This window comes from Asterias amurensis, chromosome 11 (genome assembly GCF_032118995.1).
Source record: "Asterias amurensis chromosome 11, ASM3211899v1".
Classification (NCBI taxonomy): Eukaryota; Metazoa; Echinodermata; class Asteroidea; order Forcipulatida; family Asteriidae; genus Asterias; species Asterias amurensis.
This window is the reverse complement of record NC_092658.1, coordinates 10,076,442-10,100,952: the sequence shown is the minus strand read 5'-3', so window position 1 is coordinate 10,100,952 and position 24,511 is coordinate 10,076,442. Positions and strand designations below refer to the sequence as shown.

Genomic DNA, 24,511 nt, shown 5'->3' with positions numbered 1-24,511 from the left:
GCTATTCATAAAGAGAACAGAATGGAAAATAATACTGTCAAATTGCATTTGACCGGAAACCAAACAAAAGGACCCACTTTGCATCCATCACAAAAGCAGTTTTACCTTGACATTTATTGAGGGGGGGGGGGTCCACAAAAATACCAAGTTTTGTGTTGACATGCCAAGTCCTTCTTGAGTTAGCGCTCAATTATTGTACACACACAGACTCGGATGATAAACCTCATACTTTGTAAAATAAGAAGACTTTCAGAAATTTGAGCGAAATTGAGTACCAGTGTTTAACTTTTCTTCTTTTGCAATTTAGAATAGCTAGCCCATATACGGGTAATAATTTTAATATCTGGTCTCCAGATTGAAAAGTTATAAGAAATTTAGAAAAAACAATTATTATGAGTTTTTGTATGAGAATACCTCATAAGCTAATGGGCTGTCAGTTGAATATTGATCCTCTATTCTTTTGCAACTAAGCTTTGTCCAGCTGGAGCATACGTTTATTGCAAAAAAGATGTGCCTGGAGGATTTTTTTTTTTTCTTTTTTTTTCTCAGGATGAGTCGTTTTGGTGACTGAAGCACAAATGAGTAGCCATCCTGATCCCTTCATGTGATAAAGCGCTATATAAGAATAAATTTATTAAACTTTTTTTAATAATGTGATTGGGGTCTGGAATATTAAATTTGTTTTTATGACAGTAGCTACTCAAAGAACTTGTGTTTGTAAAGAACATCTGCTAAATAAAAGCCATTGGACACTTTCGGAACAGAAACAAAATTAAAAGTTCACAGATTTACAAATAACTTACAGGGTTTACAGAAGGTAATGGTGAAAGACTTCTCTTGAATTCCATGACATGCTTTCCTTTTTGAGAAAACATTAAAACAATATAAATTCTACGAATTTATTTTAAACACATGTCATGACACGGCGCAACGTGCGGAAACAAGGGTGGGTTTTCCCGTTATTTTCTCCCGACGCCGATGACCAATTGAGCCTAAATTTTCACAGGTTTATTTTATATATAAGTTGTGATACACGAAGTGTGGGCCTTGGACAATACTGTTTACCGAAAGGGTCCAATGGCTTTAAATGAAAGCCAAACAAATCGGACAAATTATACATGTAGCAACTGAAATACTAAACCCATAGCGACCAATATACACAGAATGAGCTGCTGTAAAAAATTTGTAAAACAAATAGTAGTATAAATACCGAAGTGACATAAAGGACAGCCTCTGTGGGAATGATTAACAAGTCACCTCGCTAGAAGCTGGAGGGTTTAAAAAAAATTACAAGATGGAAATTTGCATCCGGGATAAAGATTATTAATTTTGGTTTCACCCATATACACCGATGTGTGTAAGAACCGTTCAGTCTGTACTTTCTCGAGCTCTGTGAAAAAAATCACAGGCATTACTCTGTGCTTGACTGTTGAAGCAGCATTATGTAATTGGTCCTAGATTGGTACGAATGTAGACTATCATTTTAAGGACTTGATGGATATATTCATCTAACTTATTATGGAAATAAATAACAACTACATGAAACCTGCAGGAAAGGTTTACCTTAAAAAGATCTAATTGAACGAAATTATTGTGCTATGGTAAAGAAAGGTTAGCAAGTGTGTATTAAATTGATTACATCTAATCAAGTATTAAACCCAATCAAAATGGTTTCATAACGTCACACAAAATCAATCACATTTTTATTGATCAATGACATGCAAGGAAAATATTTTGAGTTATAAAAAAGGCCTTGAAGACCCTAGGAATCAGAACAGCACGGTGACGTCCCGCTTCAGTCACGGTCCAAGCAAAACAATGGAAAATGCACAGCAATTATTGAGATAAAACAACCTTCATTAAGTCCTTGTTGTTGTTTATGTAATTAAGGTTACAACACAGACTGCTTTTACGCTGGTTTACTGAGGTCACTGGTCCTTTAGTGTTGATTTCACTTTCATTTTTTATGAGTCTTTGATGGGAAACAAGTAGGACGCCTTTTACTGGCAGGGAAAAATCACAAGTTTAATAATTGAAGAAGGACAGGGGGTGGTTTTTCTGATTAAATTTAATTAAAAAAAAAACTATAGGAAACTTTCACTCTTGTGACCAAATAATTACCAAAAAATACAAAATTCAAAAACAGATAAGTTGACAAGTTAGTTAGAGTGATTTCGTTAAAGTTGATCTGTAAAGAAGCAGAACAGTGTCAGCGGATACCTGACTAAGTGCATTGCGCGTTGGGCACGGGGTCTACAAGTTTCTTTAGTAGTTCTTAGTTTAAAGATATAAAGTTATCCAGTAGTGAAAAACAACGTATGACAATGGAAGAGTGGATATTAAACCCTTGATTTCAGAAACTGGGGTGAAATTAACTACAATTTGTAAAATGTTCTTCTTTTGCAATTAACTCAATAGAACCTATACATGGGTAATGAATTCAATTTCTGGTTTCCAGTCGAATTCAAAGGCAAAAGAGATCTGTCCATGAAATATTGATCGTTTATTCATAGATCAACGTGAGACACAATAAGGCATAGGATCAGTCGATGCAATTAAGCTTTGCCCAGTTGGAGGGTATATTGCCAAAAGACGTATATTGCAGGCATTTTTAATGATTGATTTCCTGAAGATGGGCTGTTTCGTTGACTGAAGCACAAAGGAAGCCCTTGATTTGGAAGCGGTGCCTGGTTTAAAATTGATTGAGTGACATTAAAAACAGCCTCTGTGGGAGTCACCTAGCTAGAAGCTGAAGTATTGTAATACAATTACATGAAGACCAATCACTGGATAAGTCATCGAAATGGTCACATGAAACCATAGAATAGTAACCAATCAGGTGACTGATAGGACAAGTTGCATCGTCTCAGAGATATATGACCAACTAGTGGTTGTGGAAAGAAACCACTGGGGGAAAACAACGACCACACACTAGAACTGCAAGTTGGAAACGATTCTAGACTTTGCCGTGTGCTCAAACTAACACTTCAATAAACAAAAATTGCTGGGGGCAATTTATAGTCATCATTGTTTCTTGAAGAATGAATGTTGTCAGCTCTGATTCAATATGAATCTGCAAATTCTCTCTGTCCTCTATTTCATGACAATTTGGTGGTTTTCTCCATTGATGGTGGCGGAAAAGTTTGGCATTCAGTGTGGTCAGTTAAAACACCAGTTCTTCAGTGCTGAAAACATGGTCCTCAAGAACTTTGTGTACAAGAACAAAACTGTGACCAACCATGTCATCTGTGGACGAGATTGCGGTCTGGAAAAAGACTGTAAGTCTTTCAACTTCTACAAATGTAGAGGGTTTTGTGAGTTGAACAATGCTACAAGAAAGGAGCACACTGAAGACTTTGTTGAAGATCAAGAAAGTTTGTACTTTGACATGGATGAAGGCACACCTACTCGTTCCATCGTTAATAAAACATTTGAATGCCTCAAAAGTTGTCAGGGAGGGATTGAGAAAAGTGGATATTACACCATCTGCCCTGATGGGTTGGTGAACTGTCAGCAGATTTACTGTGAAATGGCAACATCCTCTGTGAAGACGTCTATATCAGACCAGACCACTCAACCCTCATCCACTGAGACAACAACTCAACCCTCATCCACTGAGACAACAACTCAACCCTCATCCACTGAGACAACAACTCAACCCTCATCCACTGAGACAACAACTCAACCCTCATCCACTGAGCCAACAACTCACCCCACATCCACTGAGACAACAACTCAACCCTCATCCACTGAGCCAACAACTCACCCCACATCCACTGAGCCAACAACTCAACCCTCATCCACTGAGACAACAACTCAACCCTCATCCACTGAGCCAACAACTCACCCCACATCCACTGAGCCAACAACTCAACCCTCATCCACTGAGCCAACAACTCAACCCTCATCCACTGAGACAACAACTCAACCCTCATCCACTGAGCCAACAACTCACCCCACATCCACTGAGCCAACAACTCAACCCTCATCCACTGAGCCAACAACTCAACCCTCATCCACTGAGCCAACAACTCAACCCACATCCACTGAGCCAACGACTAAACCCTCAACCACTGAGCCAACAACTCACCCCTCATCCACTGAGCCAACAACTCAACCCTCATCCACTGAGCCAACAACTAAACCCTCATCCACTGAGCCAACAACTCACTTCTTTTCAACTCAGAGCCCCCTGCCTAAACTCAGCAGCTGTCAAAAGTTTCGAGAGGCTGGTTATAGCGGGAGTAACGTATACACAGTCTACCCAAGTGGACCCAGTGCAGCTGATATGCGGGTGTACTGCGACATGGTGACTGATGATAGGGGATGGATTGTATTTCAGAGGCGACTGAATGGCAGTGTAGACTTTAATCGCAACTGGGCTGAGTACAAGTCTGGCTTCGGTGATCCATCTGGTGAGTACTGGCTTGGCAATGATAACTTGGTGGCCCTGACCTCAGCAGATTTTACCAAGCTACGGGTGGTTCTTGAATCAGATGGCGAAACAGGATATGTAGAGTATGATGGTGTAAGTGTTACTGGAAGTGAATATATATTCACTTATACCAATTACATATTAGGCGCACCTGCAAAGAATTCTCTTAATGACAACAAAGGCAAAATGTTCACAACAAGGGATAGAGACAATGATGAGGCGAGCGGGAATTGTGCAGAACAAACTCATGGAGCCTGGTGGTTCAAAGACTGCACAGTGAAGTCTCACTTAAATGGTGAATATGAGCAGAACCCTGTTGGCAGACGAGGCATTGTATGGTACGAATGGAATCAACCCATCAAAGCATGCAGTATGATACTACGTAAACCTTAATAGTGAGTACATCTCTTCATTTAAACAATAATAGTAAACAGGGTGATAACTGTAACAGCATGTTAATAACAATATTTATTTTTGGTTATTATCCAAAATAAATATTCATAAATACCTCAGACAGTTTTGCTATTCCTAATGGTGGAGAGCGCGTCACGTGGGTGTGTATAAACCTTTGTTTTTGACCAGTAAAAAGTGTTGAAACATGGGCGTGACACGCGAGCTTGCACCTGTGATTATAAGACAGTTTCTTCATTCCTATTGGTCGAGAGCAATGGCCGGGACAGTTGTGCCACATCATGCGATACGCGTGATGCGCACATCATTCCCTTATAAGGAGTTGTTAACCCGATCGGGCCACAGGCCTTACCATTTCATAGCTGGAGGGGTGTTGTGTTGAAAGAAATCATTGAAAAATAATAATTTTTGCATTTATTTTACTTTTTGACCAAAAAGTGTTGATGTTTTTTGACCAAAAAGATATTTATGACTGGGAATCAAAGTGTGCTGAATCGGTTTTCAACAAGTGGTTTAAACCCGCCGAGGCCTGGCTCTTGATGATTTACCTCGACTTCGTCTCGGTAAAATTATCAAGAACCAGGCCTCGTTTGGCTTAAACCATTAGTTGAAAACCTATTCACCACACATTGATTCCCTTATTAATAAATACCTTAGACAGTTTCCAGTCTTTGATTCGTTAAAACCCGATCACGTGGGAATGTATTCACGGATGATTTAGGACCGGCTTTGGAAAATAGCGAATAAGTGGCCCCTAAACCAGCATACATTGTGTATAAGTAGTTTGCGCTTTGCACAGTATCGCATGCTTATATTCATCTTAGTTTCATTGCAACTTCGCACACATGCATGTACGCACTGAAAATGCATCAGTTTTGTTTTAACAGGTGCGGGCTTATAAACTAATTTGTCCATATATAGTCTTGTTTACAGCGACATAATACATGGAGGCTGAGCTTATGCAATATCCTCACTTGGTGTATCCCAACCATATGCATAAAATAACAAATCTGTGACAAATTGGATGGTCGTGTAATTATGCCTACAAGGGCCTGCAAATTATGCTCTTAAAAGTCATGTCAGTTCCTGTAACTTAAAATGAAGAAAATGGAGTTGGGGGAGGATTTGATGTTTGTTTTAGACGATCTCCAATCAATAACTCGATACTCAGTAAACTACCACTCGGTAAACTCCCACAAGGGAAAATAAACACCAAGCTGGCAACAGTCAATCTCTCAATCACGTTTTGCCTCATTATGCCAAATAACTAGTTGTTTGAAACACTGGTTTAACACATTGTGATTATGAATCGCACAAATCAAGAAGTTGTGGTTAAGTATTAACTAGAGAACAAGGTGTTTATGCAACAAGTCTTTTGATGAAGAGCGAGGCTTGGAGATTAAATCCACTGATTCATATTGGGTGAACTTCCACCACCAGCCCCTGCTCATCATCAATCAATATTTAGTCCGCCTTAAAAATTTTTTAGCAGCGTATCTAGGTTGAGAAAACCGAAAATGCTGTCAATAAACTGAGGGTTTGTTGATGGAATATTGATTGATCGTCCATTCTTAAGATCAATGAGGGAGAATGGGCTATGTGGTCAAACATTACAAGCTTCAGTTGGAGCGTAAACAGCTAAGAGACGTGCTTGCCAGGTGTTTTCAACCAGTGATTTTCCCGGAGGCGTTTCAGTGACTAAAAGCACATATGAAGCTTTTTTTGAGTTGTTTAATTAAACATGTGAACCTGATCCATGGTTGATGTCATAGTAGTGATGCTAAAAAGGTCTTGTGTCACTTCATGATGTAGGAGTCAACTAGCTGGGAGCATTGCTGTATTGACATTTACCGGTTAGCCAATCACAGGGAAATTAACAGAAATGGTGAGGTAAAAAAACACAAGCCATTAGCCAATCAGATGATCAGTGGGACAAGACGTATTAACTTCCAGGTTTGACCAATTAGTGCATTTGGAGTGTTACTCTTGGTAATAAAACCAAGGTCCACGTCAATTACAGCCAGATGTTAATTCCAAATGCTGGTGTGCGTTAGCATAAACTGCACTCCAATTATCTAGCTACTGAGAACAGATTGCTGATACACAGTTTTTCTTTTTCCTTTATTTTGAAAAGTGAATGTTGTCAACTCTGATTCAATATGGCTCTGCGAATTCTCTCTGTCCTCTATTTCATGACAATTTGGGGGTTTTCTCCATCGATGGTGGCGGAAAGGTTTGGCAGTCAGTGTGGTCAGTTGGAACACCAGTTCTTCAGTGCTGAAAACATGGCCCTCAAGAACTTTGTGTACAAGAACAAAACTGTGGTCAATCATGTCATCTGTGGACGAGATTGCGGTCTGGAGAAAGACTGTAAGTCTTTCAACTTCTACAAATGTAGAGGGTTTTGTGAGTTGAACAATGCTACAAGAAAGGAGCACACTGAAGACTTTGTTGAAGATCAAGAAAGTTTGTACTTTGACATGGATGAGGGCACGCCTATCCGTTCCACCGTTGATAAAACATTTGAATGCTTCAAAAGTTGTCAGGGAGGGATTGAGAAAAGTGGATATTACACCATCTGCCCTGATGGGTTGGTGAACTGTCAGCAGATTTACTGTGAAATAGAAACATCCTCTGTGAAGTTCACATCTGACCAAACCACTCAACCCTCAACCACTAAGACAACAAATCAACCCAAAACCACTGAGACAACAACTCAACCCTCATCCACTGAGACAACAACTCGACCCACATCCACTGAGCCAACAACTCGACCCCCATCAACTAAGCCAACAACTCGACCCACATCCAATGAGCCAACAACTCGACCCCCATCAACTGAGACCACAACTCGACCCACATCAACTGAGCCAACAACTCGACCCCCATCAACTGAGACCACAACTCAAGCCTCAACCACTGAGACAACAACCCCCTTCGTTTCAACTCCAACGCCCCTGCCGAAACTCAAAGACTGTAAGGCATTTCAATCTGGTGGTTACACTGAGAGTGGTGTATACACAATCTACCCGGAGGGTACCAGTGCACCTGGTATGAAGGTGTACTGTGACATGGAGACTGACGGTGGAGGATGGATTGTATTTCAGAAGCGAATTGATGGCACTCTAGACTTTTATAAAAGCTGGACTGAATACCAGACTGGCTTCGGTGACCCATCAGGAGAGTTCTGGCTTGGCAACGATAACTTAGTCACACTGACTTCATTAGGTTATAATAATCTACGGGTAGATGCTGAATCATGGGCAGGTTCTAATGGATATGCAAAGTATAGTGGAGTACACATTACTGGTAGTAGGTACCAATTCAGTTACAGTAATTTTGAGAGTGGCCCAGCAGACTCCATGGGTGATAGCAATGGGAAAGATTTCACAACAACAGGTAGAGACAATGATGAGTATGACAGTGGGAATTGTGCAGACACAGCTCATGGAGCCTGGTGGTTCGGAGACTGCACAGTGAAGTCTCACTTAAATGGTGAATATGGGCAGAGCTACCCTACCGAACGAGGCATCAGGTGGAATGAATGGATAAAGGATAAACCAATCAAATCATGCAGTATGAAGTTAAGATAAACATGCCAGTGAGTATAGCTGCCTAACTTCTCTACATTCTTTAAAAAGAAATAAACATTTTCAGAAAGTTTTGTTTTTCATTTCCCACTTCTAGTTAAGTAGGAAATCTAAGTAAAAATGGGAACTATTGTTGTGGTTTAGTTCAGTTTTCTGAAACCACAGCTGTGACATTAATAAACAATTAATCATTTTAGGAATTGTTTAAATTGTCAATCAAACTGCAATTCCCTTTTTGCTATAGGTCCTAAATGTGATAGGTTAAACAATCAATCAAAACCTTTTTCAGATTTAAAAGTGTATCTTCCCTAAAAAGAAAAATTCAGTGACCCTTTTTGTTGTGTTTTGAACCTTAGTTCATAAATACCTCAGACAGTTTCGCTATTCCTATTGGTGGAGAGCACGTCACGTGGGTGTGTATAAACCTTTGTTTATAACCAGTTAAAAGTGTTGGAACATGGGCGTGACACGCGAGCTTGCACCACCTGTGCTTAAGACAGTTTCTTCATTCCTATTGGTCGAGAGCAACGGCTGAAACAGTTGTGCCACATCACGCGATACGCGCGACGCACACAGCATTCCCTTATAAGGAGTTGTTTACCCGATCGGGCCGAGGGCCCCACCATTTCATAGCTGGAGGGGTGTTGTGTTGAAAGAACTCATTGAACAATTTTAATTTTTGCATTTATTTTACTTTTTGACCAAAAAGTGTTGATGTTTTTGACCGAAAAGGCCTGGTTCTTGATAATTTACCTCGACTTCGTCTCAGTAAAATTATCAAGAACCAGGCCTCGTTGGGATTAAACCACTAGTTGAAAACCTCTTCACCACACATTGATTCCCTGGTTTAATGCTCAGCTTTTAAAGTTTTTTTGAAACTGTGCAAAATATTTCTTTGAATGTTTTTCACAAAACAAAATGTATCTTGTTGATTTGTTTGACTTTTTACATCCCAAAGTCAATAGTATTTTTTGAGTGATCATACCTTCTTGTGATAACATGTTTATTGTGGATTTACATGAATTATTGATGACACTTTTTTAGTATATGGAATAGATCGTTTGATAATGGCCCTTTCAGAATACTTAAAATAGATCGTACATGTCATCCTTGGCACTGAAATAGTTAAATGCTTGAAGTGCAGGATTTCGACAGTGAAGTCAGTTTGTCCATAAAAAAAATTGGTTATCCTTCACCAAAATCCTAAAAAGCCATATTCTATCTTGAACAAGATCATGAAGAATTGAAAACTTGTGGGTTTTTTTTCCGCTTTTGTCTTGTGTCATGGCCAAGCGGTCAAGCACACTGGACTCAAGCTCTGCATATCTGATCAGCAGAGTGTGTGACTGTGTCCATAAGCAAGACATTATTGCTTCAACCTCCAGATTAGACATAAAGGGCTTGGTCCTGTGTGTTGTGTAATGCACGTAAAAGAACCAAGTGCACTTATTGTGCACAGAATGGGGGTTTGCCCCAATTCGTCTGGCAGTGGCTGCTTAATGCGACACCGCACCTTATATAAACCATTATAAGGTGCCACATAAACGGGTCTCATAATTAATAGCTTTATTTACAATGAGCGCTTTGATACACCACCCTTAAAGGTATATAATAAGCACTTTACAGAACCCATTATTAAATACAATTAAAATTAAATTAAAGATTAAAAATAGGGGCTCAAATTAAGTTATGTGGGCCGAGGCAGTCATTTTCAAACAGATAGAGTTCTAACGAAAGTAGGAAAAACTGTGCACGTCTCTAACCTAGCGTTAAAATGTTAGAAACCTGTACAGTAAAGTTACATTTCAAATATATTGGTCTTTACATTTTTGAACAGACTGTTTTTAGTTTCTTCAGGAATTTTAATGATATTCAGTTGAAAAAGCATTAAATTTGGCATTTTGAATTAAGCATTTAGACCAAAATTTCCCCTTTGGCATGCAAAGTTCCAATTGTTGTTGATAGATTATATCCAGTGAAGCCTTATTTCAAATTTCGTGCTGAAAGATCAAACATAAGGCAATCTACACCATTCCCCCCCCCTCCTTCATCAGAACTCTATTAGAGACAATATCGTTTGATTTGGCTTCAGTTTTCTGCTGTAGCTAACTGTTCTTATGGCTTTTAAGAGAGTTAGTGATTTTATATCATAGAGTTATATATAAGAACTAGAGCGCGCACTGGCCTATATACGCGCCCCGGTATGCGAGCAGGCGGCCATTTTCTAAGTTGACAAAACAGCTATCTCACAGCGTGTGTTTGTGCGGCCATTTTGTAAGTTGAACAAACAGCATCGCGTGAGCGTTCAATAAAAAAAACCTCAAATGTGTATTTCATATTCAGCGCGCGTGCAGAATGACGCGCTTGTCATCTTGCGGTCCCGTGGCGTTTGTGCATGAAGCATCATTCGTGCGCCCTCTAGTTCTTATATATAACTCTATGTTTTATATTCACTACCTAATTATGGGGACCGAGAACGAAACAGAAAAGGGTAAACAAACGGGCTCTGTAGGGAAGTTCTAAAGACTGGGTCGCTCAACAAGGAAATTAGCGAATAGAGTCCATGGGAGGTTCTTAATTAAAGGGACATAGGAAAGAAAACAAAAGTCTCCACAGGGATGCAAACAGGTGTGACGGTTATAAAGACACCCCACAGAGTTTTCTTATTTTTCCTTTAAATGTACTATTTTCTTTCATTTGTTAAGGTATTACTTACCTTACTTTTTATCCATCCGCCAATTCAGTTCGTTTTAGAAACGTTTATTTATGCAAATCAACCTGTTTACATTTGCGCCCTCATAAGCTCATGTTCACACTTTCACTCACTTTCAAAATATGTTCACGAGAGACGACACCTTTCTAACAGACTCTCTCCTCTCCGATTTTCAGAATAAATGATTCGAACGAAAGCCGCTATTCTCCTCAGTATCCCTTCTTTCGACTTTTATAAACATCCTGGTCACACAGGGATGCTGTGTTTGAAAGCAAAATCTCCAAAGACTGTACTGCAAGCACTCGTTTTTATTTTTTCCAGGTGGCTTGTTCAAATCTAGCTCCAGTCAATTTTTCTTTGTTCAACCCTCAAATAAAATAAATACAAGAACATTCTTAATTTTAGGGAGGATCGTTGAATACTCATTTCCTCTTTTCGATCTTGACATTTCAAATCAGAACATTACACTATAAAGCAATTAGTGAGGCCTTAGTCGTAATGAAATAAAAACACAGTCTATGTTGCCAAAGACAACATTTAATAAGTGGCAGGGACAAATGCAGTAATTTAGAACTCCTATTTTCAAATGTAATCAATAAATTCAACAATGCCCTTAAATTGGCTGTTGCGAGGTACAATCCGTTGACATTTTCGGATAGTGTTCCGTTAATAGAAGCCGGCAATTCCATTCAAGATTTATTGTTTATTGTAAACATCCAGTACTGAAAACAGTAACAATTCTATATTGATAGTTTTCTAGGTAAACTAAGAAAGGCTTTTATTCAAAATAAGGTCTTGAAAAAAAGCACATGTAATAACTGCTTCTCCGTGTAACAGGTTGTTTATTTTTATATGAAACTGAACTCTTATAATGGTGGACAATTTCCCTACCTTAATTAGCTAGTTCGAGAAAGTTTCAAATAAATAAATATCCCTTTGTGACCTATTTCTATGAATTAAGATATTGACTCGGCTTGAAACTTCGGCAATAGTATTTGTTGGAAGTCCAAAGCGAAAACAACCTTGGCCTAGTTGAATACATGTAGATGCCTTAGCACAGAACTAAGCAAAGCACAAAAAGTTGCGTTTACCAGAAAAAGTTAACTGACCAAACTGCCATGTCATGTGTACCTTTTGTGACTGGTTTTCTGTTTATTTTTTTGCTTAGCAGAAATTTCCAGTTATGTAGCAAAATGAAAATTTTGCCCGACTGGCCCAGTCAGGCTCAAAATTATCATTGGACCACAGGCTCAAGGCCAGTGATTCCAGTGTTGGTTAGCGGGTCAATCTCATTTGAGCAACCTTTGAGGTAACTTCTGCCAATTGCACCAGCTTGAACATATTCAAAAAGCACATTTTGTCTCCTTACATTTTGTTACTAAGCACTCATTTTTTGTTCGGAATTTTACAGGTCAATATAGCCCTTGATGTTAAAAATTTAACCCTTGAAATTAATAAGAGAAGAAATTGATTGAGGTTTACCAGCAGGGCTGATGTTCAGAACCCAATTCCACGGCTCTGTTTAACGCCCTCTTTGTGCGCTTGCTGTGTGAGTGAAGTACGTAGCAGCGTGGAGTACGCCCGCATACAAGCGACCCTGCTAATATTCTGTAAGCGCTGTTCTTTCTTTACGGTAAGCAAGGCCATGAGATTGGGCATTTTGAAATTGGGTCAAGTTAAAACAGAAAGCCTTCATGGGCATACCTAGATCATGCACAAATACCTTGGCGAAACAGAAACCATTAATTGGTGCATCATTGAAAGCATGAGAGTATAAAAATTGAGGAGTTATTCATAGGTTGGTTGCATGGAGCGGGTGGGGGGGGGTATATAATGCCAGATCAACTGAATGATCAGAGTGTATCAAGTGTGCATACGCCTGCAACTGTGGACCCCTATTGTCCCTCTTTTGTTTCTACTTCAACTTTTTTGCACCAGGTCCCATTGGTTTTGTAAAGTTGCACCAGGTCCCATTGGTTTTGTAAAGTTGCACCAGGTCCCATTGGTTTTGTAAAGTTGCACCAGGTCCCATTGGTTTTGTAAAGTTGCACCAGGTCCCATTGGTTTTGTAAAGTTGCACCAGGTCCCATTGGTTTTGTAAAGTTGCACCAGGTCCCATTGGTTTTGTAAAGTTGCACCAGGTCCCATTGGTTTTGTAAAGTTGCACCAGGTCCCATTGGTTTTGTAAAGTTGCACCAGGTCCCATTGGTTTTGTAAAGTTGCACCAGGTCCCATTGGTTTTGTAAAGTTGCACCAGGTCCCATTGGTTTTGTAAAGTTGCACCAGGTCCCATTGGTTTTGTAAAGTTGCACCAGGTCCCATTGGTTTTGTAAAGTTGCACCAGGTCCCATTGGTTTTGTAAAGTTGCACCAGGTCCCATTGGTTTTGTAAAGTTGCACCAGGTCCCATTGGTTTTGTAAAGTTGCACCAGGTCCCATTGGTTTTGTAAAGTTGCACCAGGTCCCATTGGTTTTGTAAAGTTGCACCAGGTCCCATTGGTTTTGTAAAGTTGCACCAGGTCCCATTGGTTTTGTAAAGTTGCACCAGGTCCCATTGGTTTTGTAAAGTTGCACCAGGTCCCATTGGTTTTGTAAAGTTGCACCAGGTCCCATTGGTTTTGTAAAGTTGCACCAGGTCCCATTGGTTTTGTACACTATGGACCTTTCCGAAACCGTGGACCCTATAGACCGATTGCGCTCCGTGCGTCAGTTGACTTATAGTGGGTGTTGGATATTAAAAAAACATGGCGCATTGCATATAAATGTGCGTTAAAAAGACATGATTACTGAAGAATATTCCGGAGTTTGTCACATGAGACCTTACCGATGGCTGAACAATGCCAGTAATGGGTAAACACAGTTCCACCAAATAGATAATTCCAAGAGAATCATCACACGGAAAGTGTGGTTTTACACTGCCCTCATTTTAATGATTTTCCTGCCAATATTTTCAATAAAAAATCTCATTATGAAGCTGCAAATCCCTTTATTTTCACCCTCAAAATATTTGCGATCTCCCTTATCACAGCCCAACTTCACGCCGTGCACAACGCAAAATCCACGGCGCGTGAGCTCAAACCTCAGTAATTTACGTAGTCTAAACCATACTCTCAAAAGAAACCTCTTTTGTAGTAGAATACTGGGAACATCAAACAGCAAATGTGATTTAAATCAATGTCACAATATTCAACTTTATAAAAAGGGCTATGTTTTTAGTTAAAAGTGTTATTTATTGAAAATGCAGCCATTTATGGTCAATCGAGTTTTCCCATGTCTTTACTGTGTAGCTGTGTTTTTCTATACCCACTATAGGTCACGTGATCACATGTAAACGTTGGTAGCGCAATGGGTCGATTGTCCTCTTTTGTTTTAGGTCCCGGATTGAATGTGTTTACCTACTCACACACTCGAAACACGCACAAAAAACACTTTAGAAAGACTGTACAAGCCACAAGTGGTTTCAACAACACAAAAAACATGTGAAATATTACTTCTAAAATATCTTTCCAACCATTTATATTTCAAAACAGACGCTTTTTTATAGCCCAATCCTAAATGGAACGTGCCCCAATTTATGCAAGAACGTTTTTTCTCTTAAACAGTTAACGATCTTTTTCACCAGTTAAATACTAACATGCCTCTACACCAAGGCAGCTCACAAAGCAAGAGCTTGGTTGCCAGTGGCAACATATCTCAGAAAATGATATCTGATAATTGAGTTTAATTTGTGGCACAGAGTTCGAGAGTCTTGTCCACAAAGCAGTTTGTGGTGCTTTGTTAATTCAGTTCATGCAGGGGATCTATAAAATTTGATCAAAATATTAAAAAACTCTGGCACCATTTTTTTTTATATGGAAAGACTACCAAGCCCCTGGATGTAAAAAAAAAAAAAAAAAAAAAAAAAGGAAAAAAAAAAGAGACTGTGGCCATGGTACGACGTTAGTAAGACTGATAAATGTTCACAAATTTGCACATACATTATTGTGCATGTAACTTACATGGAATTAAGACGGTCATAATGGAAACATCCTTTGAAAATTTTTTGCTTGGAATGATAAAAGTTTGTGAGAATTTAGTAAAACGATTAGTTTTGATCTAGAGAGTTCAAAACCAGATGTTTGAAAACATGAGTTCAAAACCAGATGTTTGAAAACATGTAATTGGGATTTTCACAGTTTTCTTGTGACTCCAATGAATGGTTGAGCTTAAACTTTTGCTATTTTTCATTTAATGTTTTTGTTGGGTCACATCAAGCGTTGATACTGTTCTTTTACCAATGTTGTCCTTGTGCAACACATTTTTACTCCACAAAATGGCCGACCGTGTTTGTTCGCGACATAAAAGGAAAACCTTGCTGCGATTTTGAGGCATGTTTGTGTGGCTCATCATATTCTACTTTTAAATTATCTATCTAACCATATGCATTTCATAACAAACGGTTTCAAACGCTTTTCAGCGACCAACTCGTTCGATCAAAGGCAACGTGTTCCTTTAAAAAAAAAACTCAATTATTATCTATTTGAAAATATACCATACAGCATTAAACTTTGATGAATGATATATTTAATTGATGTAACAATTGCAACGGGATAAAGACATTTGCTTTTACCGATACACCGATAAGTGACCAGAATTGCATGCTACTCAGTATATGAATGATATATGGATCTACGGTACCGACGAGTCTGAGTAACTAATCCAGATGTCATTTTAACAGATGCTCTTTCTGAAAGATTATGAAAAACGTAAATATCGGTAAAAATAATGTAGATGGATCACTGATTGGTTGGTTTACTTTAACATTCTGTACTGAGGAAATGGTCATCAATCCAATCTGAAACTTTTCACAGATGCTCTTTCTGAGAGATTATTATCAGAAATGTAAATAACGGGGGAACAAAATGAAGTTGGATCACTGATTGGTTGTTTTACTTTAACAATCTGCGCAAGGAAAATGTTCATCGATCGAAACTTAGAACCACTAAAATTGCACTAAACAACTTTTCAAAAAAATCAAGCAGCAACCGATTACTGTTCAAGGTCCCCCCAAAAAAGCTACCTGTGGTGAACACTAATGCAAGAGCGGTGATCTAGTCATGGGTTAAGTGCCTGGAAATGCTGTATTGTGCATCCGGTCACAGGAAATTGAACCTGACTGGTCTGTATACATTAGAGCCACCTACATAGCGCCCTCTTGCTGCTGTCAGTTTTAACAAAATGGCATTGTGTACATTAACTAAATTAAAACCAGGCGTTATTTGGGCACTAGTGTACACCCAGGACAATGTTTCCCTCATATCTTATCGACTAAAAGTTTACCTTTTGTGGTCACTTATAAACCGTGGATGCATAGAGCAACCACTAATGCTCCCATTACTGTAGGGTGTCATGGTCAAGTGGCTTAAAGGGAAGGGACATCTTTGGTAATTGTCAAAGACCAGTCTTCTCACTTGGTGTATCTCAACATAAGCATAGAATAACAAGCCTGTGAAAATTTGAGCTAAATTGGTCATTGAAGTTGCGAGGAAATGATGAGAGAAAAAACACCCTTGTTGGACGAATTTGTGTGCGTTCAGATAGGAATAAAAGATTTCTGGCTAGACAAAGTCTTTTATTATTTTAGTGAGAAATTACCTCTTTCTCAAAATCAGAGGGAGCCAATTCTCAAAATGTTTTATACTATCAACAGCTCCCCAATACTCGCCAAGTCAGTTTTTAAGTTAATATTTGTTTTTGAGTAATTACCAAACGTGTACCTTCCCTTTAAAGCCATTGGACCCTTTCGGTACAGAAAAAAACAAAAAAAGTTCACAGATTTACAAATAATTTACAGGGTTTACAGAAGGTAATGGTGAAAAACTTCTCTTGAAATATTAGTCCATTAAATGCTTTACTTTTTGAGAAAACGGTAAAACAATATAAATTCTCGTTAGTGAGAATTACGAATTTATTTTAAACACATGTCATGACACGGCGAAACGCGCGGAAACAAGAGTGGGTTTTCCCATTTTTTCCGATGACCGATTGAGCCTAAATTTTCACAGGTTTGTTGTTTTATATATAAGTTATGATACACGAAGTGTGGGACTTGGACAATACTGTTTACCGAAAGTGTATAATGGCTTTAAAAACTCTAATTTCCTGCATATTATGAAAAGTGTCTTATGTGACTTTCACTGCGATATTTTGTGATACTGATGGAGTTCATTGTGATGATCACTATATTTAAACTTTAAAGTAAATCCTTTATTTCATCCAGGGTAATTCTACTTGCTATTCTTTTATTAAAATAAAACCTGCTGATGTATAGTTTTGACAAGCTTTGACAAAACTAGCCTCATCAATCATTCTGTAAATTATAAAAAAAAAGTGGAAGAACTTATTTGTTTGCTCAGTGGGATGATCCATTTTTGTACTTTGACAATATTGCCCAGAAAAAAAGCTCAGCTGGAATCTTTTGAAGCGTGTCTTTTTCTTAAGACTGAATAATATACAGCTACTCTATCATTAATTATTGATTTACGTGGTAGTCTAACAACTCAAACATGACGAATAATAAACCAACAATCATGTTTTTATTACAAATTTAGTTCCTGGCACAATAAAAAAAAAAAAAAAAAACCAGCCACTTGTCTATTTGCAACAAAGCAATAGGCAAGAGGGCACAACACACTGTAACTTGACATACACACTTACTGTGTCATCCAAATTGGAGACTTTGGAGAAGGTGGTAGCAGATTGTTTGAACGATGTGCTGGCCTCAAAATTAAAAAAATTGATTTACCTGGTATGTCTGCTGCCACCTTGCGTCCGAAAATAAATCCATATGAATTTTAAAGATTAGAATTTTAAATATATATATAATATATTGATAAAATTAAATACCAGGTTATTATAAGATATATGGCACTTTATCACACCCCTAGGTGAAGTATTTTTTACTTCTAGGTATGTGAATCTACATTCTGAAGTACCAGAACTATAGGACCATGTATTTCTTTGAAAGATGGTCCATTCCACTCAGCTGGTCTCGTCGAATGGTACTTTATAAAAAACACTTGAAAATTGTCATTACTGCATTGATTATAGCAATTAAGATCGATTCGCTGTTAAGGTCAAGCTCTCTTTGTGAAATCTGCCCACGGTCGGATTAAAACTAAAATCGTAATTTAATCACACACCCTGGTAGCAGGCGCTGGTAACCTATACTTGGTTACATAACGACTGGTGCTGTTCAATCACAAACCAACACTGGAAGTTTTACACGAAACAACAGCCAATAGAGCTTCATGGTCAATCGATTGTATCCAATTAAACATTATGGATTACTTCAGTCACCTACTCTTTAAGGTTTAGCTAGTCACAAACACCTTCAGAACAGCACTGACGATATACTGTGCTTATTGCACTGGTATCTTCACGGATTTAAGGCAAAACATATTAAAATTACACCTAAGAAAATGTACAAGTTGTGTTGAGGAATGTGGTTCTTTTTGGACAAGTGCCACCAACTGCTCTCCAGTTAATCAACCAATCAGTAAGCTGCAGATTTGATTTGACCAATCTTTGCCATCAGGTATTTGTTGTGGGGTCACTGTTTGGTCTCTACAGATAAAAAGTGCAAATTAATGTTGTGGTTTTTATTCACTGAATCTTTGATGACTCCTCTCATATGAAGACGTACAGTGTCTCTACTACTCAAATTGGTTGACCATTGTCTTATTAAAGAGTTCCAGTTTCACGCTGTGCTCTACACTGTGTGTTTTTCTCTACTTTACGAGAGATTGCTCCTTACTTTGTAACCATCAAAACCAAATGGGGAAAGTACATTTGATGACATCTTTTCATTGCGTGGGTCTACTGGTGTCTCTGCTAATGTTGAAGCAAGCTAGGAGCTTTGGAAGTCTGTATAGTGGGCTAAAACATCAGCTTTACCACAGTGCAGAAAACAAGGTCCTCAAAAACTATGTACAGAAACAGAAAACTGTTGCCAATTATGTCATCTGTGGACGAGACTGCAGCATGGATGAGGACTGTAAGTCTTTCAACTTCTATGAGTGTAAGAAACTCTGTGAGCTGAATAATGCAACAAGAGCTGGGCATCTCCAAGACTTTCTTGAAGATCAAGGGAGTGTTTACTTTGATGAAGATGTCGACACAACTCACTACATATCAACTGAGTCCTCAACTGCTCATTCGATCAACCCGTTGCCTAAACTTGGAACTTGTAAGCAGCTCTTGAACGCAGGAAACACCCAAAGTAAAGTGTATCCCATCTACCCAGGTGGCAGCACTACTCAGGCTCTGCAAGTATACTGTGACATGAAGACTGATGGTGGGGGATGGACTGTATTTCAAAAGCGACTGAATGGCAGTGTAGACTTTGACCGCAACTGGGCCGAGTACAAGTCTGGCTTTGGTGATCCATCTGGTGAGTACTGGCTTGGCAATGATATCTTAGTGGCTCTGACCTCTCTAGGGTCATGGGACCTCAGAGTAGATCTTGAGGGATGGGACGGTCAAACAGCGTATGCAAAGTACCAATATGCCTCGATTATCGGTGAGAATTACAAACTTAATCTTGGTACAGTCACTGGTCCTGCTGGTGGCTCTCTGGCCTTTGGCCAGCCATTTACAACTAGGGATAAGGACAACGATAATGTCCATGACAAGAACTGTGCGGAAGTCCACCGTGGAGCTTGGTGGTTTAATTACTGCTCACTGGGTTTGGATTCTAACTTAAATGGTGTATACCATGACATAAGCTCAATATCTTCAGCTGAACAGGGTATTTGGTGGAAAACCTTTAAAAGAGAACCCCTGAAAACGAGCAGCATGAAATTACGTGAAATTCCTTAATCTTTCTGATAATTCCAAGAATTAGGAAGTGCAACCCTAACCTAAACCCTAACATTAACACAAACCTTAACCCTAACCCTAAATTAACCCTTAACCCCAACCCTAACCTTTCCCCTAACCCCAAACAGTGCATCTTTTTCATAATGCGATTAATTGTGCGATTCTTGTACAACTACATACATGCATTAGGCATTAACTTTAAATTGCCTGATTAATTGTGCGATTCTTGTACATTTTCTTCAAACTGCCTGGCTAATTGTGCAATTCTTGTACAACTACATGTACATACATACATTAGGCATTTACATCAAATTGCCTGATGTGCGATTATTGTACATTTTCTTCAAACTGCCTGGCTAATTTTGCGATTCTTGTACAACTACATAAATACATCAGGCATTTATTTAAAACTGCCTGATTAATTGTGCGATTCTTGAACATTTATTTAAAACTGCTCGATTAATTGTGCAATTCTTGTACATTTATTTAAAACTGCTCGATTAATTGTACAATTCTTGTACATTTATTTAAAACTGCCTGATTAATTGTACAATTCTTGTACATTTATTTAAAACTGCCTGATTAATTGTGTGTTTCCTGTACATTTACTTCAAAGAAAAAAAAGTACTATATATAAAAAAAATTCTCTCCATAAAATTTGGCTGAAGCAGTCCACTTGTCTCTTTGTTGCAACAGTGATGAACTTTACACACTATAGTACCACACAGACAAAAGCATAAACAAACATCTTCACAGGAAAACTGGTTCCCAAATTGCCCGACCAATGTTATTGTAAGAGTGACTATTATCTTCAAGTACGCGCTAATCCTCCAATCAGATTTGCAGAATGGAGTGCTGATAAAAACCTATATTGTGTTGGATATGGGACGCAGAAGCGCTATATTTTTCCTTTAACTTATTTATCTTCAAGCAAACTTGGCGCTGACATACATTTGTACAACACACAAGACGCAGGTAGTGATATTAGCCGTGCAATATAGGTTTTTATCACCACTCCATTCTGCGAATCTGATTGGAGGATTAGCGCGTAATTGAAGATAAATATAAATATGAATAGTAGACTTGAGGGTACAACCATGTGTAAAATCTCTTTTGAGGGAGTGTTGGTTCTGAGAAGAGCTGGTTTGGTCTCGACATTTCGAACAGTATACTCTGCTCAACTTCAGGAGATATTATTGTGTTGATGACTTTAGGTGAATTGGATCAAAAAGGGCGATTCTTTAAATATAAAAGTAGTGGTTTCTATTAAAAAAGTGGATTAAGTTGTACAAATTGTATAAATTGTATTAGATTTGTGCTTATGTGTTATAAAAAGCCATATCGAATAATATGTAGATAATAATGGAAATGCAAGGTTCTAATGTACCTATTTGTTGAAACTGCTTTTCAGGAGACAGAATTTAAAGGGGCTGTGTTGTCATGAACACAGGGAAATAAGATATCTCAACCAGTTACTGCGCCGTACATGCCCTCCCTCTGTATTACATGTAAATCCAGGCCTGCATGCTTAATTTATACAAGGGCAAGGGCACCCAGGCATTTTTTCTTTGGTAATGGCACCCTATGAGGAAAATGTAAATTTCTACTGCTCAAGGCATTTCAAAAGCACAAAGGCAATGACCAGCAGGGGGGCATGGAGGCAATCACCTTTATTGCCTTTGTGAAGTATCAGGCCTGCAAATATATTGACCCCGTCACAGGCGGTGACTGTGCCACGCTCACCATTTTGGTGATCAATAGGTTTACCTGTAAACGCAGGGTCGCCTAAAATACGCACTTCACTGAATAATGAACAGTGATGTTGACCACCAAAATCATGCATCCAAGATTATTCTGATGGTGACATCAGGTGAATTGGGTCAAGGGCACTGTGTGCAGTATCTTGGTGAGATAATTCCATATATTTCTATACATGTACAGCCACAGGCCTGCTTTGATCACAACAACACAGCCCCTTGAAATTTCTTTTCACGCAATGGGCCATATTTTTGACCATGTGAGGGCGCTCCCAATCACTTCCGGGGGTATATTCATTCATACCAAAACAGTTATTAAAGATTGGAACACATTACCACCACAGACATCTAATCCATCACGGACAATAAGACTTTTAAAGGAGCCGTTATAATCCACCTTTAAAAAAGCAAATTGAAACTACGGCGCAACAAAAGTGACTGAACGCCTATTAATCTGTGCAGGGCGAATCGCTTATACCCTAGGAAAAAATTAAAACACTATTTATTGGGCCCTCGCGCGGTCAAAAATAAGGTGCATTGTTGTTCGGGTCTAGACTCTAGATGCCTTTATTTCACAAGCAAGCTTGATTCATAAACAAGTTTGGCGATATAAACAATTTCATAAAGCTTTTAAGTAAGCACAAAAAGTAGCTACGAATTGCAAGACCTTCGAGAATTTCTCTGCTTTTTATTGTCATTAAATAAGCAGCCTTGCATAGAAATTGCAGTTGTTAAATAATAGCTGTAAACGTAAACATTTGCATTTGTAAATATGTTTTAAAATTTAATCTAGTAATAACGCTGAGTGCAACTAAATGGATTGATCTACTGTCATGAAGCGACCTTTGCTGTTGCCATAGTTTGCCACCTCACCATTTGTCAAGTTCTAGTAACAAATACGCATTTCTTAAAGGAACACGTTGCCTTGGATCAGACGAGTTGGTCTATAAAAAGCGTTTGAAACCGTTTGTTATGAAATGTATACGGTTAGAAAGATGTTTTAAAAGTAGAATATAATGATCCACACAAGTATCACTCAAAATTGCACGGTTTTCTTTTTACGTCGCGAACTATCACGGTCGGCCATTTATGGGAGTCAAAATTTTGACTCCCATAAATGGCCGACCGTGTTATTGGATGAGGTAAAAAGAAAACCACGCAATTTCGAGGCATATTTGTGTAGATCATTGTATTCTACTTTTAAATCATCTTTCTAACCATATGCATTTTATAACAAACGGTCACAAAACGCTTTTCAAAGACCAACTCGACCGATCCAAGGCAATGTGTTCCTTTAATAGGCATAATGTTATCATTGTAATTCAAAACGAAGCTATTGGCACAGTGCCACCAAAACACCGATCCAGTAAGCTCCACCCCATTTTAGCTCGTCCAATTACAGCCACAAAATCAGTGGTCACCATTTAGCGCTGCGCCTGTAGCCTCGTTTTTTAATTACAATGATGCTTAATATTAATATAAGGCATATTACATTGTTCTTGTAGAGAGAAAAATACTGCGCATCTTCAACAGTGTATTTCTAGTTCGCTGTTTGCTGTTCATAATGTACATACGATATATAATGTGTTCCCAGTGATCAATGACGTTGAATAAACTGAGTGATGGAAATCAAGCAAAACTTGTAGATCTTTCTTTTCATTTCTGTAGTTTGGTTTAGACAGGGAATTACTGAAGTATTTAGGGATTGTCCAAAGTTTCAACATTTGATAGGTTGTACTTAAAGTTCTGACTTTCAAGACCTTCTCCCTACCCCCTCCCCCCCCCCAAGCCCCAAAGAATTTGCCATTGAGTTTTCTTGAGTAATAATCTTCGTTGTTAAAAAGGTATTCCTATAAAATTTGTTTATTATTATTTATTATGATTATTTAAGCAACAATGTTTGCAACAAAAATATATCCCAGAGTAGATAGAATGCTGTCTTAATTGGATAACAACAAATGTTGTTTCTTGACATCAGTAGAATTTAATATCAGGCTGTGAACCCGATGCTAAATTTACCCCAAAGACCATAGCTATTACACTGCGCTTCATTGGCTTCAAAAAGATCTACAGGTTTCAATACAAGCAAGGATGACTTTGGTGTTTACAGAGACCTGTTTTTTTTCTGTAGGAGGTAGACCTACTGGAAGTCCTTGCTCACTGTTCAACAAGATCAACTTGAGAAAATTAAAACAGTTTCTAAGAATAATATCAATTCTAAGAGATACGATGTGCCTCCCCTTATGCTGTCTTAATGAAATAACAAATTCTGTTTTTGCATGAGTAATTTTTTATTTCAGACTGTCAATACCGTGCTAAATTTATCCCATGCACAATTAATATTACACTACGCTAGAGTGGCTTCTACAAGATCGCCACGTTTCAATACAAGCAAGGACTGCTTTGTTGTTTACAGAGACTTGGATATTTTCAATAGGAGAAGACCTACCGGAAGTCAGGGCTCACTGTTCAACAAGATCAACGCGAGAAAATTAAAACAGTATTGATTGTAATCGATTTTGGTCTAAAGAGATACAATTTCACCTGCCTTTAGAGAAGCGACGGTTGGAACCAACCAATAAAATCTCCCATGAGGCTACCTTGAGAAATTTAAATGACACTACGTGGCCTAAAAATTACCTCCCACAAAACTTACATGGTTGGAATTAGGTTGAGTGGCCTACAAATTACATCCCATGAAACTTGCATGGTTGGAATTAGGTTGAGTGGCCTACAGATTACATCCC

The 24,511-nt window shown here is 38.5% G+C and overlaps 4 protein-coding genes across 5 annotated transcripts in view; 3 read left to right on the top strand and 1 right to left on the bottom strand.

The window, feature by feature from the left end:
* Positions 1 to 24,511, bottom strand: part of LOC139943763 (tuberin-like) — an 84,723-nt gene that overhangs the window by 28,716 nt on the left and 31,496 nt on the right. The gene's annotated exons all lie outside the window — the stretch shown is intronic.
* Positions 3,068 to 4,828, top strand: LOC139944079 (microfibril-associated glycoprotein 4-like). Its single transcript, XM_071941034.1, has 2 exons — positions 3,068 to 3,418; positions 4,160 to 4,828. Exons 1-2 carry the CDS (start codon positions 3,068 to 3,070, stop codon positions 4,826 to 4,828), a joined length of 1,020 nt encoding a protein of 339 aa, XP_071797135.1.
* LOC139944078 (microfibril-associated glycoprotein 4-like) lies at positions 7,006 to 8,439 on the top strand. The gene is made up of 2 exons (XM_071941033.1): positions 7,006 to 7,348; positions 7,757 to 8,439. Exons 1-2 carry the CDS (start codon positions 7,006 to 7,008, stop codon positions 8,437 to 8,439), a joined length of 1,026 nt encoding a protein of 341 aa, XP_071797134.1.
* Positions 18,488 to 20,007, top strand: LOC139943764 (ficolin-1-like). Its single transcript, XM_071940554.1, has one exon. It carries the CDS (start codon positions 18,964 to 18,966, stop codon positions 20,005 to 20,007), a length of 1,044 nt encoding a protein of 347 aa, XP_071796655.1. The 5' UTR covers positions 18,488 to 18,963.

Bases quoted from the DNA above. Each gene is read 5' to 3' on its own strand.
- LOC139943764 (XM_071940554.1), top strand. From the start codon at position 18,964: ATGGGGAAAGTACATTTGATGACATCTTTTCATTGCGTGGGTCTACTG.
- LOC139944078 (XM_071941033.1), top strand. From the start codon at position 7,006: ATGGCTCTGCGAATTCTCTCTGTCCTCTATTTCATGACAATTTGGGGG. The intron at 7,349-7,756 runs GTTCCACCGTTG...CCACAACTCAAG, and splicing joins GGATGAGGGCACGCCTATCC to CCTCAACCACTGAGACAACA.
- LOC139944079 (XM_071941034.1), top strand. From the start codon at position 3,068: ATGAATCTGCAAATTCTCTCTGTCCTCTATTTCATGACAATTTGGTGG. The intron at 3,419-4,159 runs GTTAATAAAACA...TCATCCACTGAG, and splicing joins GCACACCTACTCGTTCCATC to CCAACAACTCACTTCTTTTC.